General features: G+C 39.9%; 1 protein-coding gene across 6 annotated transcripts in view; it reads right to left on the reverse strand.

Moving 5' to 3' along the window:
- Positions 1–20,083, reverse strand: part of szt2 (SZT2 subunit of KICSTOR complex) — a 151,632-nt gene that overhangs the window by 31,831 nt on the left and 99,718 nt on the right. For 5 of the 6 annotated variants that reach the window (XM_047342858.1, XM_047342855.1, XM_047342854.1 and 2 more), the window contains exons 50-59: positions 19,803–19,976; positions 17,639–17,830; positions 17,074–17,273; positions 13,565–13,725; positions 12,967–13,064; positions 11,664–11,796; positions 8,834–8,964; positions 6,071–6,118; positions 2,862–2,983; positions 832–1,017 (exon numbers count right to left, since the gene is read on the reverse strand). In XM_047342858.1, the coding sequence (XP_047198814.1) occupies positions 832–1,017; positions 2,862–2,983; positions 6,071–6,118; positions 8,834–8,964; positions 11,664–11,796; positions 12,967–13,064; positions 13,565–13,725; positions 17,074–17,273; positions 17,639–17,830; positions 19,803–19,976 (1,445 nt within the window). The remainder of the gene's footprint in view (positions 1–831; positions 1,018–2,861; positions 2,984–6,070; positions 6,119–8,833; positions 8,965–11,663; positions 11,797–12,966; positions 13,065–13,564; positions 13,726–17,073; positions 17,274–17,638; positions 17,831–19,802; positions 19,977–20,083) is intronic. The other variant, XM_047342856.1, reaches the window with a different exon arrangement.

The following is a 20,083-nucleotide window of genomic DNA, read 5'->3' on the forward strand; positions in this document are numbered from 1 at the left end:
TTTGGCACACAGAATGGAAGAGCTGCTGATAAAACCACCAAACTTTCTTGGGTGCAAAGCCCTTTATTACCAAACTCCCTTTGCTCTCTAACTACAGGCAGATTCCTAGTCTGTAAGAGCAGAATGGGAGGTAGAGCCTTCAGCTACCAGGCTCCTCTTTTGTGGATCCAGCTCCCACTCTGGGTTCGGGAGGCAGACACCATCTCTAAAATTAAGGTTAGACTTAAAACATTCCTTTTTGATAAAGCATATAATTAAGGTTGGCTTATCAGGGCCCTGAGACATCCCTTAATTATGCTGCTGTAGGCCTAAACTGCTGGGGGAACTCCTATCATGCACTGATCACATTGTTATATCTATAAGTTACACTATTATAAGTGTCATTATAATAATAGTGACAGTCACACAACTGTTCCTGGTCTCTCTTTCTCTCTCTCCTACACCCCCTTCTTACCTCCTCTCTCCTCTCCCCCAAACTGGTCACTGAAATGACTGCCCACCATTTTTTGTCTCCACTTTCACCAAGTGTTGGGTCATTTGCTCATGCTGGGTTTCTCTATAATAAAGTAAGATATTAACATTATTATGTAGACTGCCTTGAGATAATGTATGTAGTAGATTTGGTGCTACACAAATCAATTTGAACTGAATCAGTTAATTGGCCAAGCTTGGTTGGTGGTGGTTCCCTGCTGTGGATTTATTGTAAAGTAAATCATTATACTTATTGTAAGAACTGTAATCAGAGTGTTTTTCCAGAGCTCTTCTTTACATTTTCATTCCATTCTGCTGTTGATTTCAATAATGCTCCATTTTAGGAAGGATTTTTTTTACCTGCTTGGATTCCATTTCATGCATGGGTGCATCAGAGAAGCAGTAGTGATGGAATAGGCCCATCTTCTGGTTAAGCAGGCAATGGACAACATGACCCCTGGCATTCTGCCATTTAACAAGGCGGACCAACTCTCGGTTCATGGAGGCACCCAGGTCCACAGACCAGTTATAGCTGTACAGAGTCACCTAAAGAAATGATGGTAATGATATCCAAATCAGAAAATCATTGCAGGTAACTTTCTGAGATACAGCTCTTAAACAATCAGTTAGGACAGTGGAACAAAGTAATTGAAAATTGTAATAATAATCCAGTGAATAGAAAAATGTACATATGCAAATATGCAAGAAGAAAGTAGAATCACTGACTCCTGGTTTTCTGCCTCTGAAGAAAATATATTGCCAATATTCGCTTCTTTTTCTAATTTATAGTGTTGAATTAATAATAATTGAATTAATTATGGCCAGAATAGTACTTTTGCAGAACATGAGCTCACTGTGCAGTTGACCTCTCACCGTTTGTATATAAAATGTCACTTCATCATTCTATTGTGTAAGACATACAGTATGCATTTAATGTCATAAGTAGTGTATCAATTGCTGAGTTTTGTGATGTGAAATGTGAACACTTTTGTTTTTGCTCCCATTTTGAATTGAAGTAAAAGATGCAAGATTTCCTCTATGCAAACGAAATAGCTTATTTCGCTCAAATTTTTTCAAATCTGTGTCAGTGATCCCCTCACCCTTGCCAAGATAATCTGTCAACCGTAGAGGTGTGATATATCAATGCTGATAAAAAGCATGATTATTGTACAGATGTGCCTTGAACTGGTCACAATAAAAGGCCACTCTAAAATGAGCAGTTTATCTTGAATAAAGACCTTTATTTTGGCCTGTGGAATATTTGTCCATTCCTCTTTGATGGCTGTGCGAAGTTGCTGGATATTGACAGCTGTTGGAACCTGCTGTTGTATATGTCGATCCAAAGCGTAATCCCAAGCATGCTCACTAGACATGTCTGATGAGTATACAGGCCATGCATGAACTGGGATGTTTTTTTGCTTCCAGGAATTGTGTACAGATCCTTGCAACATGGGCATTATCATGGAGCAAAATGAGGCGATGGCGGTGGATGAATTACATGACGGGCATCATAAAAAGAACCAATGTTCATTGTCCATAGCTTTTGCCTGCTAATCCCATAACCCCACCACCACCATGGGCAACTCTGTTGAAAACACTGACCACAGCAAACCGATCGAAGTCATACTCGCTGTCTGCCATGTGCCCGATTCATCAGTGAATAGAGTGCAACACGCCATCGAAGCTGAGTATTTGCCCCAAATTGTATAGAAATAAGCCTTTTGTGTGCACAGAGGAAATCTCAGATCTTTAACTTTAACTTAAAAAATGTGAGTCAAAAGAAGAAATTTGCTTTTTTGCTATTTAATGTTTTTGTTGTGTATATGCAGTTCATCCTTGAGTTCATGTGAACATTTGTGCTAATTTCCCTCTAGGCATAAGAAATATTGTGCTCAATATGGACACAGGAACAGAAGAGGAGATTGTTATCATATTTTCTGCAGCCTTGCTGGTCTGCAGCGAAATACAATCATAAGGCAGTAATTCTATTTTTTGCACATTTCTATTTGCACATATTTCTATTCACTTACTGTGTATTCATTATTGTTACTATTTTAGTAGCACTGCATGTAGCTCTTGCAGAAAATTATTAAACCAATATTACAGAACCTTGTGTGAAATAGAACAGATCACTTGATGGTCAAGTCGTTGTCACTGGCATATGTTGCAACACGATTTGTTGGTGCCTCAATGAATGAAATGAAATCAGTCAGTTTTTGACCACTGACTGAATATGGGAACCAGTGAAGAGTGATGCACCTCAGTATTTCATGCAACAATACTTCAGTGGGCAGAGAAGCAGTCACAGCAAAGATGGAATGTTTTGAATTCGTCTCATTCAGCGCTTGGACTAAGGGATATTCACAATAGGCTTCCATATACCAAGTCACCTTTTTATCCAGGATGCTGATGAAAAGGAGCCTTTGGCGGGGAGCCAGTCCTGCCCCTGTCTGGCTTGGACTGAATAAATCACTCTGCTCCACAGCCTCGAAGCGCTGGAAGCCCTTATGAGCTGTGCAGAAAAGAGAGATACAGCAAACAAGGAAAATTAAAAGCTACACATCACACTGTGGCAAGTCCTTTAACACAGGCTCCCTACTTTTTGTCAGGGCAATCCTTCATCTGATCCTCCCCAAATTGTAAGAGTCCAGTACAGAAACATACGATTACTTTGAGATCAACCTTTTACATGTAATTAATTTACACATGTAATTTAACTGGATAACTGCTCAGTGGGTCTATGAGAGCCCTAAGGCCAAATGCACTGAAGTACATAAGCATCCTCTGAGCTGTTTCCAAGGTTTGGCTGAGAACATTTGTGGAGAGAAGAACATGGCTAATGAATATTCTTTGCATTGTGGTTATTCAGATTACAGCATATATCTAGGTGTTGGAGACATGTTCTTAGCAGGAAGAGAAGAGAAAATAATGAGCAATTAATTATCAGAGACTGATCAGTACTTCAGCTTCCAAAGAATTTATGGTCTGCTTCAACTCTTAACACTTTAAACAAAAAGCCGCCACTTTAAGATTATTTATGTATGTATTGGAATAAGACTAAAACTGCAATATAATTTATAAAGTTTTGTCTGTAATAATCTTGACAATGTTAAAGTATTTTATCTTTAAAATCTCTTCAAAAGAAAGTCACTGGGCTCTCTTTTCCTCCAGATGTGGAGCACAAATTGCGGCTCTGTACTTCCTCATGTCTCCCCTGGTTGGCGCACAAATATGACAAGACACACTGCAGGATATTTAAGCGAATCAGGAGATGATTAACATTTCTCTTCACGGATCTGCCATACACAAAACTGTGCACCTGAAGTTTACTAAAAGATAGTTTGAGATTCCACAGCACTACAGCAAAAAGGTTCCATGGACAGATGAAACTGAGGTTGAATAACAGAAAGAATACACAGACAAATTAGTGTCTTAATTATAATTGCCAGAGTGGTTTTTCACCAGTTGAAGCTCAAGATATGTTAGGTATTGCAGGATAACAATGCACCTGAATATACAATTCCAGACCTTAACCCAACAGAGAAGCTGTGGAATAAGCTCAGAGTTGTCCACACGGAATCTGTCTGAGATGAAGCAGCTGTGTTGGAAGAAAAGTTCAAAACTCGTCCTAAATATTCATCAGGTTTTATTTGCAGCTACTGGAAAAGATAATCACATTAATGGGTGTGTTAAATTATCCGTTCTTGCTACTGTTTATAGCATTAGGTGTGAAATGTTGAGTCGATGTAGAAGACACACTGAAATGAAAGATATATAAAAACTAGAGGGACTGACTCAAATGTTAGTTGTTTAAATTATTGAAATAACAGGTATACATTTTTAACTAGGAGATTAAAACTTCTGAAACAAATGTGAAATGGACAGCAGAACTTTTAACCACAAAAGAATGATCACATTGTAAATGCAACAACAATCAGTCAACTCCGATTTTACAATGACATTTTAGAGTGCTCTCTATGGCTGACACCAGCTTGTAGACAGCAAGCAACAGTTAATAAAATCTGCTGCAGCGACATTGGTAATTTTTAAGCTTGAGTACGTTGAATAATAGTCAAAATACATGGACCATAACTTGAATATATTGAATGAAATGTTTGAATGAATGTTTGAATATATGGACCATAACTTGAATATATTGATTGAAATGTTTGTATATATGGAATGAAATCTGACATCATCAGGGTAATGGCACTATCTAGTTTTCTTGATGTGTAGTTCTGTATTGATGTTGCGGCAAAAATATATTTTCTAATGGTAAGGGGAGATTTGACCGACAAATCTGTAGTGTAGTGTGGATATCCAACCCTAGACTGACCCATCGGGCCCTGGCAGGCTGTTCCAGGGTCTGACATAAAGTTTGAAATTATATAATGCCACGTTGGCTGGGATAAGGTTTTTACAATAGACATGTGCGTAATAGGGGAAAACAAGCAATAACCATGTGTGTCAGGGACAGGGTAACAAACTCAGTGAAGTTTATATTAATTGAATCGGGATTAGGTTGGGGTCAGAAGGGAAAATGCAATCCGAGCCGCACTTAATCTTGTAGCAACACGCATACAGAATATTACACATCAAAAAACAAGATGGCACCAGTGCTTTGATGACATCAGATTACATTTAATATATTTAAACTTTCATTGAATGTATTTGAACTTTCATTCTACATATTCAATGGACAATAATTTCCTAAATGGCATGCCATATATACACACGTGTACATACATTAAACATAATACAGTGGAAATCGCTTACAGTGATCACATTTGTCCTGGGCCAAAATGATCACTATAACTGCATTGCGTAGCTTCTGTATGATAGTCCCAGAACTTGAGGGAAAAGCAACATTGTGCACTTGCGTATACACACACACACACACACACACACACACACACACACACACACACACACACACACACACACACACACACACACACACACACACACACACACACACACACACACACACACACACACACACACACACACACACACACACACACACACACACACACATCTCTGACCCGCTACAGTTTACTGCGATTTGTTTGAAATAACGCTACAATATCAACACTGGGGACCACATAATGATCAATACTTTTCTTAATGAGTCAAACCTTTTTTTATAGCTGCACATTCATTCCTCAGCATATCCTGCTTGCCCTCTTCCTCTCTCTCGCTGACACAAACGAACACACCGACACACGTACTCAAACACTGTCATCGGACACGTGTAAACTCAGACTGGGCGAAAACTTTGTAAACTTAGACAATGTATGGAGACAAGAGCGTGAAAAGCGTGCGGTTTGGCTCGACTTGGTTGGCAGTGCGCAGCGCAAATGATAAGACACAGAGAGGAGCAGTAAATTACTGACAGAGCTGGTAAAGACTAAAAAATAAGACCCCAAATGAACACTGTCAGTGGATTACTTGATCACTTTAACCAAATTATTTAAACAGCATGTGTACAGGAACAATCACTGCATATCAAGGGCTGTATCTCCATTTAGAAACAAAAAACATAATTAGGTCTACCATCCCATCAGCATCAATTTATCAAGCTGAAAGGTAAACTTACGTGTGAACCTATTTAGCACTGGGGTGTTATCCTCATCTGAACTGTCTTCTGTAGGCAAACAAAGATGGTACAAAGAGCAAGGCGGCATGGACAGTGAGACTTACAGCTCGACACAAACTGATGTAAGCAGACAGTTTCAAAATAACAGGTAAGTTAGACAGCTGATAGCATGGACAGAGAAACAGCAGAGCATGTTGAATGACACAGTGGACTAATGCTAGGACCTCTTCTAATCTACACATAGATGTAAACAACTCGCTGCTGTAAGAAGTTGATTCAAGTCTTAGCACATGGTCATAGTATACACTATGCCTGCATCAACATTCATGCATAACTTATGGGCACCATAATCTTTTGTTTTCCATTTCAGTTTAAACCGAAGCCTGTTATATCAGACGCTAGGGTTTAACATGGAAAGGTCATATCCATTTGTTGCAAGGATAATGTTAGATGACTGGCCGAAATATTTCCAACAACTGAAAGGACATTTCAGAATTGGTGGTGTGGTGCACTTGCAAAAATAAATCATTATCTTTTGAGCAAACTACAAGAAAGCCTTGTTATAAACATCAGCCGATCACAGAGTTGTAAATTTTGTCATTGTGCTGCGTATGGTGAATAAAATAAATGGGTTAAGATGTTTAGAAATTTGACAAAGTTGGCGGTTGGATGTTCTGTTCTTAATGTGTTACCAGGAGTTCAGAGCAGAAAAGCAGTGCATTTCGTTTACCTCTTACATTTTTCACTGTGAGACCAATAGTTCTATTGAGGGCCAAAGCCAAGTCCTAATTGGTCAATGAGGTACTGGTTAGGGGTTTGGGTTAGGCTGTCTGCAATGGATTGAAGTCAATGTAATGTCCTAACTGTGTGAGGTTTATTTTTTTGGTATACAGTTTTGTTAATCTGGCAATATAAAATTATATAATTTATTACCTACAACACGTGATAGATTTTTTTGTTGAAAGATGTTTTTTTGTTAGTTTGGTTGCATCTAGTGCTAGTTTAATCAGACTTTTAAAGTTTGACATTAAAATGTTTTATACTGTCAAAGAAACAAGAGCAACGCTTTAATTATGGTCTACTTCCATATGCAGGAAAAAAAATTCCCAACACTTTGAATTTCATTTTAACAATGTGTCAACAAAAAGAAACACCCTAACAGTATGTAGAGATAAATCCTGTTCTGCTAACATACTAGTTATAGTTGCATTTAAATGTGAGTAGGGTGAATTCAGGTAATCTTGGACATTTTTGAAACTTTGACTTCTGCAAATTATTCGATATCTGTTTTACAAATTAGATCAAAATATTTTTACATGTTTATATAAATTGTTCATAGAAATGTCAATAATTTGTATTAACATGTAAAAGTCATTTTTTTAAATAAAATAATAAAGACACTATAATATCCATTGAAAACATCAAATTAAAGTTTTTTTTATCAATAAAAATGAATTCAACTGAAAGAAACAATAAAAATAACAGATCATTCATTCAGTATTTCTATTGGGGCTACTCAGGGAACAAACAATCCTTGCAGGTGAGAGATCATCATCATCGATCACCCCATTTTATTTCATACTGTAGTTCAAATGCTACATTTCTCTAGTTAAGGTTCAAGGCCCGAAGGGCCAGAACCCTATTGGATTTGCTTCGGTTTGTTATTATGGTTGGAGGCCTGAAGGGCCAGAAGCCTATTGTTTTTACTGTGGGTTGTTATTCGTATTATTATTATTTGTAGTCTGTCGCCTCAGCTCAAATTCCCATGAGTTGGAATGAGCTAGACACGAAACTTGGCACAATAACTGGAATGGATGTTCATTAACTTTCTTCGTAACATGAGCTCAATTGGCCTCATGGTGGCGCTGTAATCAAGCTTTGAAAAAAAATAGTTCACAGGCCACGCCTTTCACACCATTAGTCCGATTGACTCAAAATTTGACACACAAGTCCAGCCAATCTTCCTTAGTGAGACCATCGAAGTCCGCCATGATGATTCTTTTTAGGCTTAAAACACGATGTAAATGACCTAATTTCGAGTCGAATATAAATGTCGGGACCACACGAGCAGTATGGAGTATGGAGTATTTTTCTGTTGTTTTAATACGTCTGAAGAAGGACTCACCATTGACTTCAATTGTATTGGATTCTGCTCTAACAAAGTTTACCCGAGTCTCCAGAAGTGTTTTCTTGACTCAAACACTTCACCCGGCCCTCCATCGGCATAGTGGTGAGTAGATAATTAGTGAATTTTCATTTTTGGATGAACTATCCCTTTAATCCTATGTCATTTATCTTGACATGTAATTCCATGGGGGAGCTTCTGATTGACATTTCCCCCGCCCCTTTCTGTGACATCATCCATGAAGTCATGTGATTTCAGTCACATGATGTCCATGCTAACCTTTAGTAGAAGGCCTGTTGAATAGATTTTGTTAGAACACGAAATAAACAGACTGAATTTTAGGTGTCCCAGATTATCCAATGTCCCAGATTACCCGAATTCCCCCTACTTCAAGAAATCAATTAGGACATGGACTCGACATGCAAACTAAATATTTGGCAGAAATCAGTAATTATGACTGTGTCATAATTAAGTATTTAAAAACAAAAAACCTAATTGACTATAGACAGTCATGTTGAATCACGGACTGATAATCAATAATTGCATATATGGTACAGATTAGTAAACAGTACAGAGGATGAGCATCTTGGCAGAAGATGACAGCAGAGAATTTTTAGAGACACTGGTTTAGCAGTTACCTTGCTCTGTGCTACAATGCCACTGATTGAAGTTGCGGCCAACAAGAATGAAACTCCTTGTGGTATCTGGAGGCTGGCTGAGGTTCTGGATAAGAGCAAATGGTACGAATATGTCTCCAGATGGGGGGCAGCTAAAAAGGTTTAAGAAATGGAGAAAAACATTATTGTAATGTACATATAACACAGCTATTACACAATGCTTGTCTGAGATACTGAGGACAATGTGAAGTTAATATTTGAGAATGATGAGCTGTCAGATGATTACAGATTCACACTGTAAACAAAGAAGTATTATAAATGTTTGCATATGTTGCAGTTTAGGCTCTGCAGTGTAATGGCTGAGAGCATCTGAGATTTGAATTTTGAAGTAGACAGCTGTTGTCAGTAGGACGATTAGCTATTAACAAGAGGTGAAACCAGCTGTAAATGTAATAGAAAAACCTTTTTCTCTATCAGACACAAATAGGGGTGTAATTATTCATCGCATATATGACCACCAAATTCGAATCAGGTCATCCATGAGTCCAAATGAATGTTTGTAACAATTTTTAATAAGTTCCCTTAAGGCGTTCTTGAGATATCGTGTTAACAAGAATGAAATGGACCTACAGACGGCAGGAAAACCTTAAAATATAATGCCTCCGGCAACTGACTGTCAGCGTCGCAAAGGCATAAAAATGGGTTTGTTACATTAGTAAGGTACTGATGGCAGTGATTAGTGTTGAGGGATCACAGTGCAGCTGTTTGTGTCCTGGTTTCTGCCTCACTTTCATGCCTATTCACAAGGAGGTGTAACCAAGATTCTAGGTCAACAAAAAAAAAAAACCGTCTAAAGTTGAAAAAAATCTGTTTTATGTAAACAAAGGCAAAATTTACCCAGTTATGTGATGGTGTTCAGTAAGTTTAGTCTACCTACTGTGGAGACATGTCTGTGGAGGAGATCATTATTGTATTATCTTGGATCCCTATTTTCTACATCCAGACATTACAGAGAAAAAGAAGGAAAAAAGCTACTTGGCACAGTCACGTGCATTGCTGAAAGTGCAGGTTACTAATTTACACAAAATTATTGTGTTAAATGTTGAAAAATGATCTAGACACAATTGGTTCCGTGTTGACAGTGAGGACCCAACGTGAACATTATCACTGTCAGAAATGAAAACAGTGAATTTGACATTTAAAGTGGAAGAGATACAATTTCTGCTAAGGAGTAAAACTGACTGATGATGATCTGATGTAAATAGAATTATCAGCAATTGAAGCTGAAATCATGAGTTGAAGCGCCTGAGGTAGGTCAAGTCTCTGCACTGTAAATAATAGGACCATCAGCAGTATGTCAGCATTGAGAGAAGTTAAATGCCAGTTGAAGTAACTATTGCGGTGCCCATTCTAAGTCTGCCTGTTTGAAATGGGCTGTTTGGTTGACCTGTGGTAATACTCTGATCCGAATTATTCCTTGTCATTAGTGAGTACTCCTAAAAAAGACCCACAATATACTGTCACTTAAAAGTTTGTGATGGTATATACTTATACTTTGGCCCAATCCCATTTTAAGTATATGAATAATAGCACACAGCTTCAGGATGCTAGCAGTGGTCTGTATGCAACCCTGCCAGGATGCTTTGTTATTAGAGGAGAAGTTAAGTTCAGTAACATCGCTGCTCTACGTGGGTTCAATCAAGTGCATCATGTGTCTTCAAAGAGGGCGGATGCAACATGAAACCATGTGAAAATACGGGATTATCATGCAAAAAAAATGGATCTGTAGCATGCTAACTCTAGCATGCTAGCGCTTGCGATCTTTTTTTTTTATGTTGTGAAAAAATTACCATACTACATTGAAATGATATTAAAATCATTATCGTAATTTTTAAATCCTTATTAATGGAGAAAGTACTACATTTGTGGGTCTCTCTCCCAGCTTGACGTGATTCGCAAGGCATTCTGGGTACCTTTTAGTTTGAAGTGTGGGTCTGAAAAATCTTCATTTTGAGGGCTATACAGCCCTAACACGTGGCCCTACCCCTGCGTCGCAACAGGTATTGGGACAGGCTATACCCCTACACGTGAAGGCTGAAAACGAAAGGGAAGGGCTAAGGGCTAGGGCCAAGGGGTGAAATAGGATTGGGCCTTTTTCTAAACAGTCTATGATGCAGAATTAAGTTAGAAAACTTTGTGTTCATGTGTTGGTTTATCCCCAATGATTTTATTGTCAATATTTTCCATAAAATTTAACTAAATTTGCTTTATTACTTTATATTATATAAAGCATTGCAGCAACAAAACAAACATGTTTTTACTTTGAAGACTAATCGCTAAAGAGGAATGTTGTTATCATGAAGGAGATAAGCTCCCGTTACTCCAATGAATATCTGTGTCAGTCCGATATGACCCAATAAAAAAAATGAAGTGTTTGAGTCCACAAAACACTTTTTCGGTTTCAGGGGTAAACAGTGTAGCTGACTCGTGATCAGACGTAATAAAACAAAAGAAAAGACACTCGTGTAGTGTCATCTGGAAGCCCTGACATTCATATTCGACTCGAAGCAAGGTCATGTATTGGATTCTGCTCTAACAAAGTTTACACCCTGAGACTCCAGAAGTGTTTTGGTGACTCAAACACTTCACCCCCCCAATCGGCACAGGGGTGAGAAGATAATGAGTGAATTTTCATTTTTGGATGAATATCCCTTTAAGTCCTGTCCACTTTAGGTCACTTTGCCATGATTCTCAACAAATAATGAGGAACATAAATAAAGGAAATGTGTTGATTACAACCTTGAACATGATTAAAATTATCAATGATTTTATACCCGGCACGAAAACTCACCTTGTCCTTTCAAATACCTTCACAGTCGTATCACTGGCAAGAGTACTGACCAAACTGACAAGCTCTGCTAAGATAGAAGGCAGCAGGAAGTGTGAGGCGATATCAGCCGTGCACTGCTGAATGGAGGGGCAGGCTGTAAGGGAAGGAGCAGAGATAACGGGTAAGAGGTACATCACCTTACAGAATATAAAACCTCTACATCAGGAAATGCAATCCATCAGAAATAATTTTTCACTTTTTGGGAAAAATTATAAGAGAGCTAAATAATATAGGCTCAAATCAGGCTCCAATTAGGGTCACAAGGAATATAGCTTGTAAAGTGGTGTTTAAACATAATTTCAATGTTTTTAGTTGTAAATAGTCGGGCGAGAATACAACTGCATTAAGGAGTATGTAAATATCTTGACTTGCATGGAATGCATTGCACTATTTTCAATCGCCCCAGTTATGGGAGCTGTTAGATTTATTGACTTGTCTAGAAAAAATATTTATAGATGCAGCATGTTAGTTAACCATACAAACCTGCATGATCATTTCTAGCTTGTGCATTATTGGAAAAATGTATATATCCCAAAAAGACTTAAACTTATAGACAACAAAAGAGTCAAACAAAGGATATGAGTGGTGAGTCATTGTGGTTAGGGGTTAGGGTATTCGTGCACATATAAATACAAATCAGAAAACTGTAAAACTCAGTCAGCAGGGTTCTACTAAGCTGATGATCGCACATGGGGCAAGTGTATTTAGTTTGTCTAAATCAACATGTGTGAGTCTTACAGCAGAAAAGAGGTCATTGTGCCAGGCACATGGTTAAGAAGGGTTAGTCTTATAGTTAATCATGGGTGTGGAAAGGTGTTATAGATGTTTAGGAATGAAAAATGGCAGAGGGTCCTCTGCAACCCAGGTGAGTTTGCATGAATAGTTTATAGAGCACATTAAACCATTTTCTTCTCCAGCATTTTCAGATTAAATTTAACCCACCTGGGTCAGAGAGGAGCCCACCAACTCAACCATATTTGAAAATCTACTACAACTTTTGGACAATAGAACCCTCTTTCCTTTGTTAAGACACTTGCATAATGAGTGGACCACCATTGTTCAATCAAATCAGGTGTAAAGACAATGTACATGCAACTGTAGCTTCACAGATATTTTTACAAATAGCAATCTTTTCTATACATGCAAATTCTTTAGAGGTTTCAAAGGTTACGGTTAGGGTTCCAAACTTTGGAATCCCATGTGAACTTTAAAGGCTCAAAATATGTTTGACCCTAATCTAAGGACAAAAAAATATAACATTCACCAAGTTTCGCCATGAAAGTGATCCATGCTTGGCACGTATCCTGGTAGACAGGGTGAAGAGTGCCTAGATCTCCCTCCTCCAAATGAGACACCTGCCGCCTACAGTCACAAAACATGTATTCATTATTAAAAGACATGTAATCAATAAAGGATGGTTAAGCACTTCACATACACTTAACCTCTGGTCTTAAAGCTGTTTCTGCTGTGGTTTAACATATTGTTGATTAGCTGTCAATGGTGGTGGTGTCTTGGCAGTCTATGTATGGGAAAGGGGTCTCCACTGTATATAAGCAATTCTTCTAGTTATCTTTACAACTGAAATACAAATGATCATTTATATATTTATTTCAGTGGATGTAATGCGAGCAGTGGTGTTTGATCATTTTAGTGTAGACACTATTAACTGCTGTCCCTGAGCTGATATATAATTTTTTTAAAAATAGGTCTAACAATTCTGATCCTGTAGAATATGAGGATTCTCATATCCCATGACCACTTGTGATTGGATAATAATAATAAACAAACAACAAACAAACATGACCCAGATGAATGAGAATCTTTATAGACATTGATACTGGGTTATGTTACTGATACATCACCTCTGGGTGTGCTCCTGCTCCATAGCCTTTTCCTGGCTCCACTGCTGCTTTATGGTCTCTGTCTTGTGTCTACGTCGAGCGGCTCGGCCTTCTTCTCCTTTTTCTTGTACTATGTCATCAGTTGTCTTTGGGCTCCCGAGCTCCAATGAGTCTGGCTTACTCTACAACGATAGAAAGCATACATCTGATGCTGCGTCACACGTCATTCAAACACCAAGCTAAATGGTCCAAGTTGCCAAGCTTCCCTCCACTTCGGAGCAAGGTGATGCCCCTAGCCTGTGCACCTGTGGAAAAAAAATTCGAACAAGAACACACACCAGGTCTGCTCTGTGTGTCTCGAGGAACCCAAACCCGGTATGGACGAGGACAATATTCACGAACTGGAGATTCGGCACTGGGGCTCGACGATTGATATGCTAAACTCGCTAAATGATCTTGTTGGATTATGATGACGAGGATGAGTCCGAAGGCGAGGATTGTCTGATGTCTGTTGGTGACTGGTGGTAGCTCACCTTCACCCACGGCTGTCAGCTGCCTCGTCCAGGGCCCCCACCCTCCCCACGAAAGCTGATCGCTTCCAATCCGCCATAACTGAGCAAGCTTATAAAGCGGCAGCTTTGACATGATGTCAGCATACCAAGTTGAGCTTTTTGACGACATAGCCGACTTGTCCGAAAGTTCCACATGAGTGGATGTGCCAGTCGTTCCCTGGCAGTCCAGCTATCCCATGTGTTCTGGGAGAAATTCCCCAGTGCCACCCCTCCTTCTTGGCAACGTGTGGGCCCGGAGATCAGTTTATGCGCTCTAGTCAAGAGGAGAGACAAGGTTCCGATGTGGGACTGTTCAAAGCCACATCAATGTCTCACAAGCACTCACACAGTTTCAGTTTGGGAGGCAGACACCCTCTAAGAGTAGACTTAAAACCTTCCTTTATGATAAAGCTTACAGTTAGAGCTGGTCCAGGCTGGTCTTAGACCTGCTCTTAGTTATGCTGCTATAGGTCTACAATGTCGGGGGACACATGACATATTGAGCTTCTCTTTCCAGCTTCTCTTTCCTCTTCTGCCTCCTTCTCACATCAAAGAAATTATTGTCTCATCAATACATGTTACTGGCTTGACTGTTCTCCATTACACGTGGCATCTATTGCATTTCTGTCCGTCCTGGGAGAGGGATCCCTCACATGTGGCTCTCTCTGAGGTTTCTACGTTCTTTTTTTTTTGTAGTTTTTCCTAACTCTTGTTGAGGGTTAAGGGCAGAGGATGTCACACCATGTTAAAGCCCTATGAGACAAATTGTGATTTGTGAATATGGGCTATACAAATAAAATTTGATTGATTGAAGATTGAATTTCCACTGACGCATCCAGGCTCCCAGCCGAGGGCGCAGGGTTACAAAAACAAAAAGGTGCAGAGCAGTGTTTTTCCCCATAACACCGCAAGAGGGAGACAGCATCCCATGTGTGGTGAAATATTCCACTCCACTCGTCCCGAGTCAGTCAGTCCGAACATGCGCACTAGTACTCAGATGCACGGGCCGTTGTCGACTGCTAGGGGACAGCGTTGTACAGCTAGAGCGGGACTCCAGAGATCATCTGTGTCAGACAGAGCTTAACTCCCCCCTAACTTTAAGGTTAGAGATTTGAGAGGCATGCACAGCGTCAGAATGGGTATTGAGATACCCCCCCCACTTCAACGGTCTCATCGCATCCTGTGCGCAGGGAGAGTCGGCCCGGGTGTTACCACAATATTGGTGGTGAGGCTGGGCAGGCTGTAGATGAGAGATTTCCAGTGTTGGGTGGCTTCTCTCAGACTGGACCCTGGAAACAGTCTGTCAGGCTGGGGCGGTGTGTTCGAGGGAAGATATGCGATCCTCCTGTGGAGCACGGATCTCCGACATGCCCATATAAGTTATCTGGAGCTGTTGGCAGTGTTTCTGACGCTGAGACATTTTCTGCTGTTCCTCCGAGGACATCATGTGTTAGTGAGAACGGACAATATGACCACGGTGTTGTACATCAGTCGTCAGGGGGGTCTACGTTCTCCACAGTTACACACTCTTGGACACAGACTGATATTATGGAGCGAGGTGCATCTCCTCTCCATGAGAGCGACGCATGTTCCCGCTGCGCAGGGTCCTGCTCTCCCAGGAGCCTGGACAGATATTTCATCCGGAGCGGCTTGCCCTGTGGGTTTGGCCTGGGATTGGTCAAATCTGAGCCTCACTGGATTATCACAGAGTGTTGATGTTTTCAATGTCCAGTTGGTACAATCCTGTCCTTCCTGCAGGACTTGATTGATGAAAAGAGGGCATTTTCTACTTAAGTTGACTTGGCAGCTATTTCCGCTTGCCATGTTGGATTTGAGGGAAAACCAGCGGGCCAACACGGTGTGTATGCGGTGTACCCCAGGGAACCTTGGGGTGACGCTGAGGCCGAATCCTGCATTTGTTCCCAAGGTTGTTAATCCATGGTCCCCAGTGAAACTGTGAGTTCAGTTTCAGCCACCACCCTAAAGCTCTGCAGAACAGCAGCGGTTACACATGCTGTGCCCTGTCCGTTCTTTACACACATGTAGAGAGGACGAGATTTTTTTACGAAAGGGGATCAGTTGTTTGTGTCCTGGGCAAAGCCCCACTGGGACAAACCGATCACCAAACAAAGACTTTTTCACTGGATAGTGGACGCCATCGCGTTGGCCTACTCCAGCTCGGGCCTCCAGGTTCCTACTGGTTTACGGGCACATTCTACTATAGGTCTCGCGACGTCTTGGGCCCTGTTCAAGGGAGTCTCTATCCAAGACATCTGCACTGCAGCTAGCTGGTCTTCGCCCGTCACATTTGCGAGGTTCTACTGGTTGGATGTCACATCCCCTGGCCTGACCCACGCTGCCCTGAGCGTGGGCTCCCTTGTGGATCTACCTCATCCACTCACTTCTACGTGAAGGGGGGCTGGAAGGTCAGTTGTCGAAGTTAAGCTTGTCTGGCAATACGGGAGTCTCCATTTCCCATAGTGATACATCGAAACGAATGCTAAGAAAGAGAATTTTAGGTTACTTTCGTAACCCTGATTCTCTGAGTAGCATGAGTAAGATGTCTCACCAGATTGCCCTTCTTGCTGCTGGGGTGAAGCAAGATTTGGTATAAGTGCTTCTGCTAACTTTTAACACAAATTAATTGAACCAGGGTTTTTCAACCCTGACCTCCCTTGTTAGCCAAATTAAATTAGCATAGGTCAAACTTGCTTTGTAGTAGACCACTGACCTCTTAAAAATTAAATCAGCATATTAGAAATGTATAGAAATCATTGTGAATAATATCAGCTGGTCTCAGTTTAGATATATGCAGGGCAGTAAATAAAAATACATCACATGATAACTAATATTTATTTAACCCTTGGTTAATAACCCCTGTTGTTATGCACAACTCATTTACAATACTAATGTAGTTGTTGATGATGTTACACAGAGCATAGTTCCAAAATCCAAGCCTGTAACCAAAAAGGGACTGACCAGTATATCCCAGAAACTCCGGCGGGTGCTCTTGCCAGTAGGGGTGGTGGACTCAGGTGTGCTGGTCCCTGTAATGGGTGTGCTCCCCAAGGCTTGGGTTAAGGTGATGGGAGAAGGGCTGGTTTTAAAGACCCGTGAGCCACTGCGCTGCCTGGGGCTGTCCTTTACTTCTTTTACCTCAGGTAAGGGAATCAACGGTCCTTAAGACACATTTTAGACAGAAATGACCACAATTGCGTAACAGACTGAACAACAAAAAAACTAAACAAGGAAGCTCTTCCCAAATCTTACTCCTTTTTAGTTGAGCCAACCAAATAAAGAGTTAGTATCACAATTCAGCTTCCTAAGGTGAAGATAGTACACATCCATTATCAGATCTCTTGATTTAAGTAGTATACCCTGCAAACATGCTAAAAATGTAAAAAAAGATATATAATTTACTGGATTACATGCTTTTATTGGATTGCTTGGTGCTATATTTTAAATTTCTTGCAATTTGATTTAAAACAGGTATAATACACATTATACAGTGCAGAGGAAACAAACCATTTGGTGATCACCTCACCTTTAGTCTCTTCTTTCTGGGTTTTGGTTGCTAGGCACAGCATATCCACACACAGAGGATGTGGCAGGATTCTCAGCTCCATGACGACATCACAGAGAGCATGGCGCAGTGCCGCCTGCAGTTTATCACTTAGCTGTAAGGGGCTGACGTTGCCTTGTTCCCAGATGTCAAAGCGCACATAAAGCTGTGGCTCTGTTAGGAGACAATCACACACAACAGTGCATGATACCAATATTCAGAGTATGTGACTAAGTATAAGAAAACAAGAGAGAAATTATAAAAGAGGAAAAGCCTGTTGATTCGAAACATAATAATATTGTTTTAGTTCCCAAAGGGGTTCATGGCATCCAGAAATGTCATGGTTTAAAAATAGTTAAAGACATGTACGTAATATACATAGGCTAAGAAGTTGGGTGTCAGGGTTGGCACACAGAGCGCTTGGTTTCTGGAAAATGTGGTTTTAATATTGGGTCACCAGTATAAACAATACTTTGCGATAGAGGCTACTAATGATAATCTACTTTTTTCCAGGATTATTATATTTATCCTGACCATGATATATTGAGCTTTATAAACAGAAGTGTTCACTGTGCAGTAAAATTGTATTGCACACAACAAGGATAATAACAATTCTTCTCCATCTGCACTCACTCGGTCACTCACACAGACCTCTTCTACTTGTACTGGCTACTGAACGACACATCTTAAGAGGGATGATAACAAAATACGTGCACTGGGTAGCTGGACATTATGAGCGACTGCTTTAGCCATTTTAAATTACTTTAATAAACCCTGAAAACTATGATTGTTTTTTACCTAACCCTAAGCCTTTTTTAATGTATTGCCCTAAGGTACAGTGTCACATTTAACAATAAAGCTTCAAGGAGCAAAAATCTCTTCATAGTAGTGTTAACTCACCAATATGATTTACTCATTCAATTTTAGCGGCATTTAATATTTGGATTTTATATATTGTTTGTGCGTGAATTTGTATGTGTGTGTGTGTATGCACCTTGAGCTATACTCTGACTGTCACTGTAATAAGATCTCAGCCAGATATGCTTGTGTAATTTGACCTCAGCATCAAAGATTTAAAGATCATCTAATTAACTCTCTCCCTCTTCTTTTCATAATCTTGAAGCTGCCCAATTCAGAAAAATTCTTCCTCTGAAAAGTAAAACAAGTATAGCCCAGAAAGCAGCATTACTTTTGACTGTCTGGTGATGTGCTAGACAAGAGTCACAAGACCAACTAGTTAGTCAGGCTACTCAAATTAGGCGTAGGAGGACTTCGAGTGGTCTTCATCCTGTGCTTTGTTTGCAACTGGTCCTTACTGAGAACTAAAAACCAGGATAGTTTGAACATTTAAACCTTCATCCCAATATTACAATAATACATTTTGAAAGGTGTACGTAATATACGTTTCCTTTGGAATGTCTAGTAGTGGACTTTTTGGGACTCTTTCACAAGTATAGTAGTTTTTTGAGTTCCTTGACATCTTACTCGCATTGTAACCTGTGAGCTTGTCAAGTGTCATTGTCTCAGCGGTACTGTTATTATCTGAGCTGTGTCTCCTCTCAAAATAACAAAATAGTTAATATTGATGCATGATGGATAATGTTGGATGTAATGGGCTACTGTGGTTTTTATAGTAATGCATATATAATTAAATATGCATCATTCATATACTGATTTGGATGCTGTTTACTTAGGTGACACTTCAAACATCATAGTATTAGGGTCAACCTCTCAGACATTTTGGATCTAAATTTTTTGCTTTAGCTTGTGTTTTCAAAATTTCAAGGGAGCATCTGCTTCAAGGTCCCATTCGTTCATGAACCTTGCATCATCAGTGAACTGAGAATATTTACATTTACTTGACATTGTATTTAGCTTTATACATAAGAGGTAGAAATTAAAATAAATAATTTTATTCCAGAAAGATGAATTGCTTACCTTTTTGAAATATTTAGCTTTTTGTATACATTTGACTTACTAGCTCGTTGCTTCGGGACTTCCAATGTGTGATGAACTCCTCATTTGACCATAACTTAATTTTACATTCTATTTAACTCCAACCACCCCTCAAAAACAAACATCAAGTACATCTCAATGCAGGCCAAGTTGTTTGGCTACAGCTGTTCAGAGTTGTGTTGACTTGTACCTGAGCTGACAAAGATGGAGTCCACTTTAACCACACTGGTCAGCTCATCAAAATGGTCTATGTGAGGAGGGGTGATGCAGTTTTCTGATCTCTGTAATGTAGTGCAGTCCTGAGTTGAACCCTGAAGGGGATGACCATGGGCATCCACAAATGAGAGGGCAATGCAGGCAATACCTGAGAGTGCAGGAGAATGTGTTAAAAGGACCAACAAACTTCTATAAAGCTGTAAAAACGGAAATCTAGCCAACACGTTAGGTTTAAAATTTCGATCCACAGTCACA

This window comes from Hippoglossus stenolepis, chromosome 14 (genome assembly GCF_022539355.2).
Source record: "Hippoglossus stenolepis isolate QCI-W04-F060 chromosome 14, HSTE1.2, whole genome shotgun sequence".
Lineage (NCBI taxonomy): Eukaryota > Metazoa > Chordata > Actinopteri > Pleuronectiformes > Pleuronectidae > Hippoglossus > Hippoglossus stenolepis.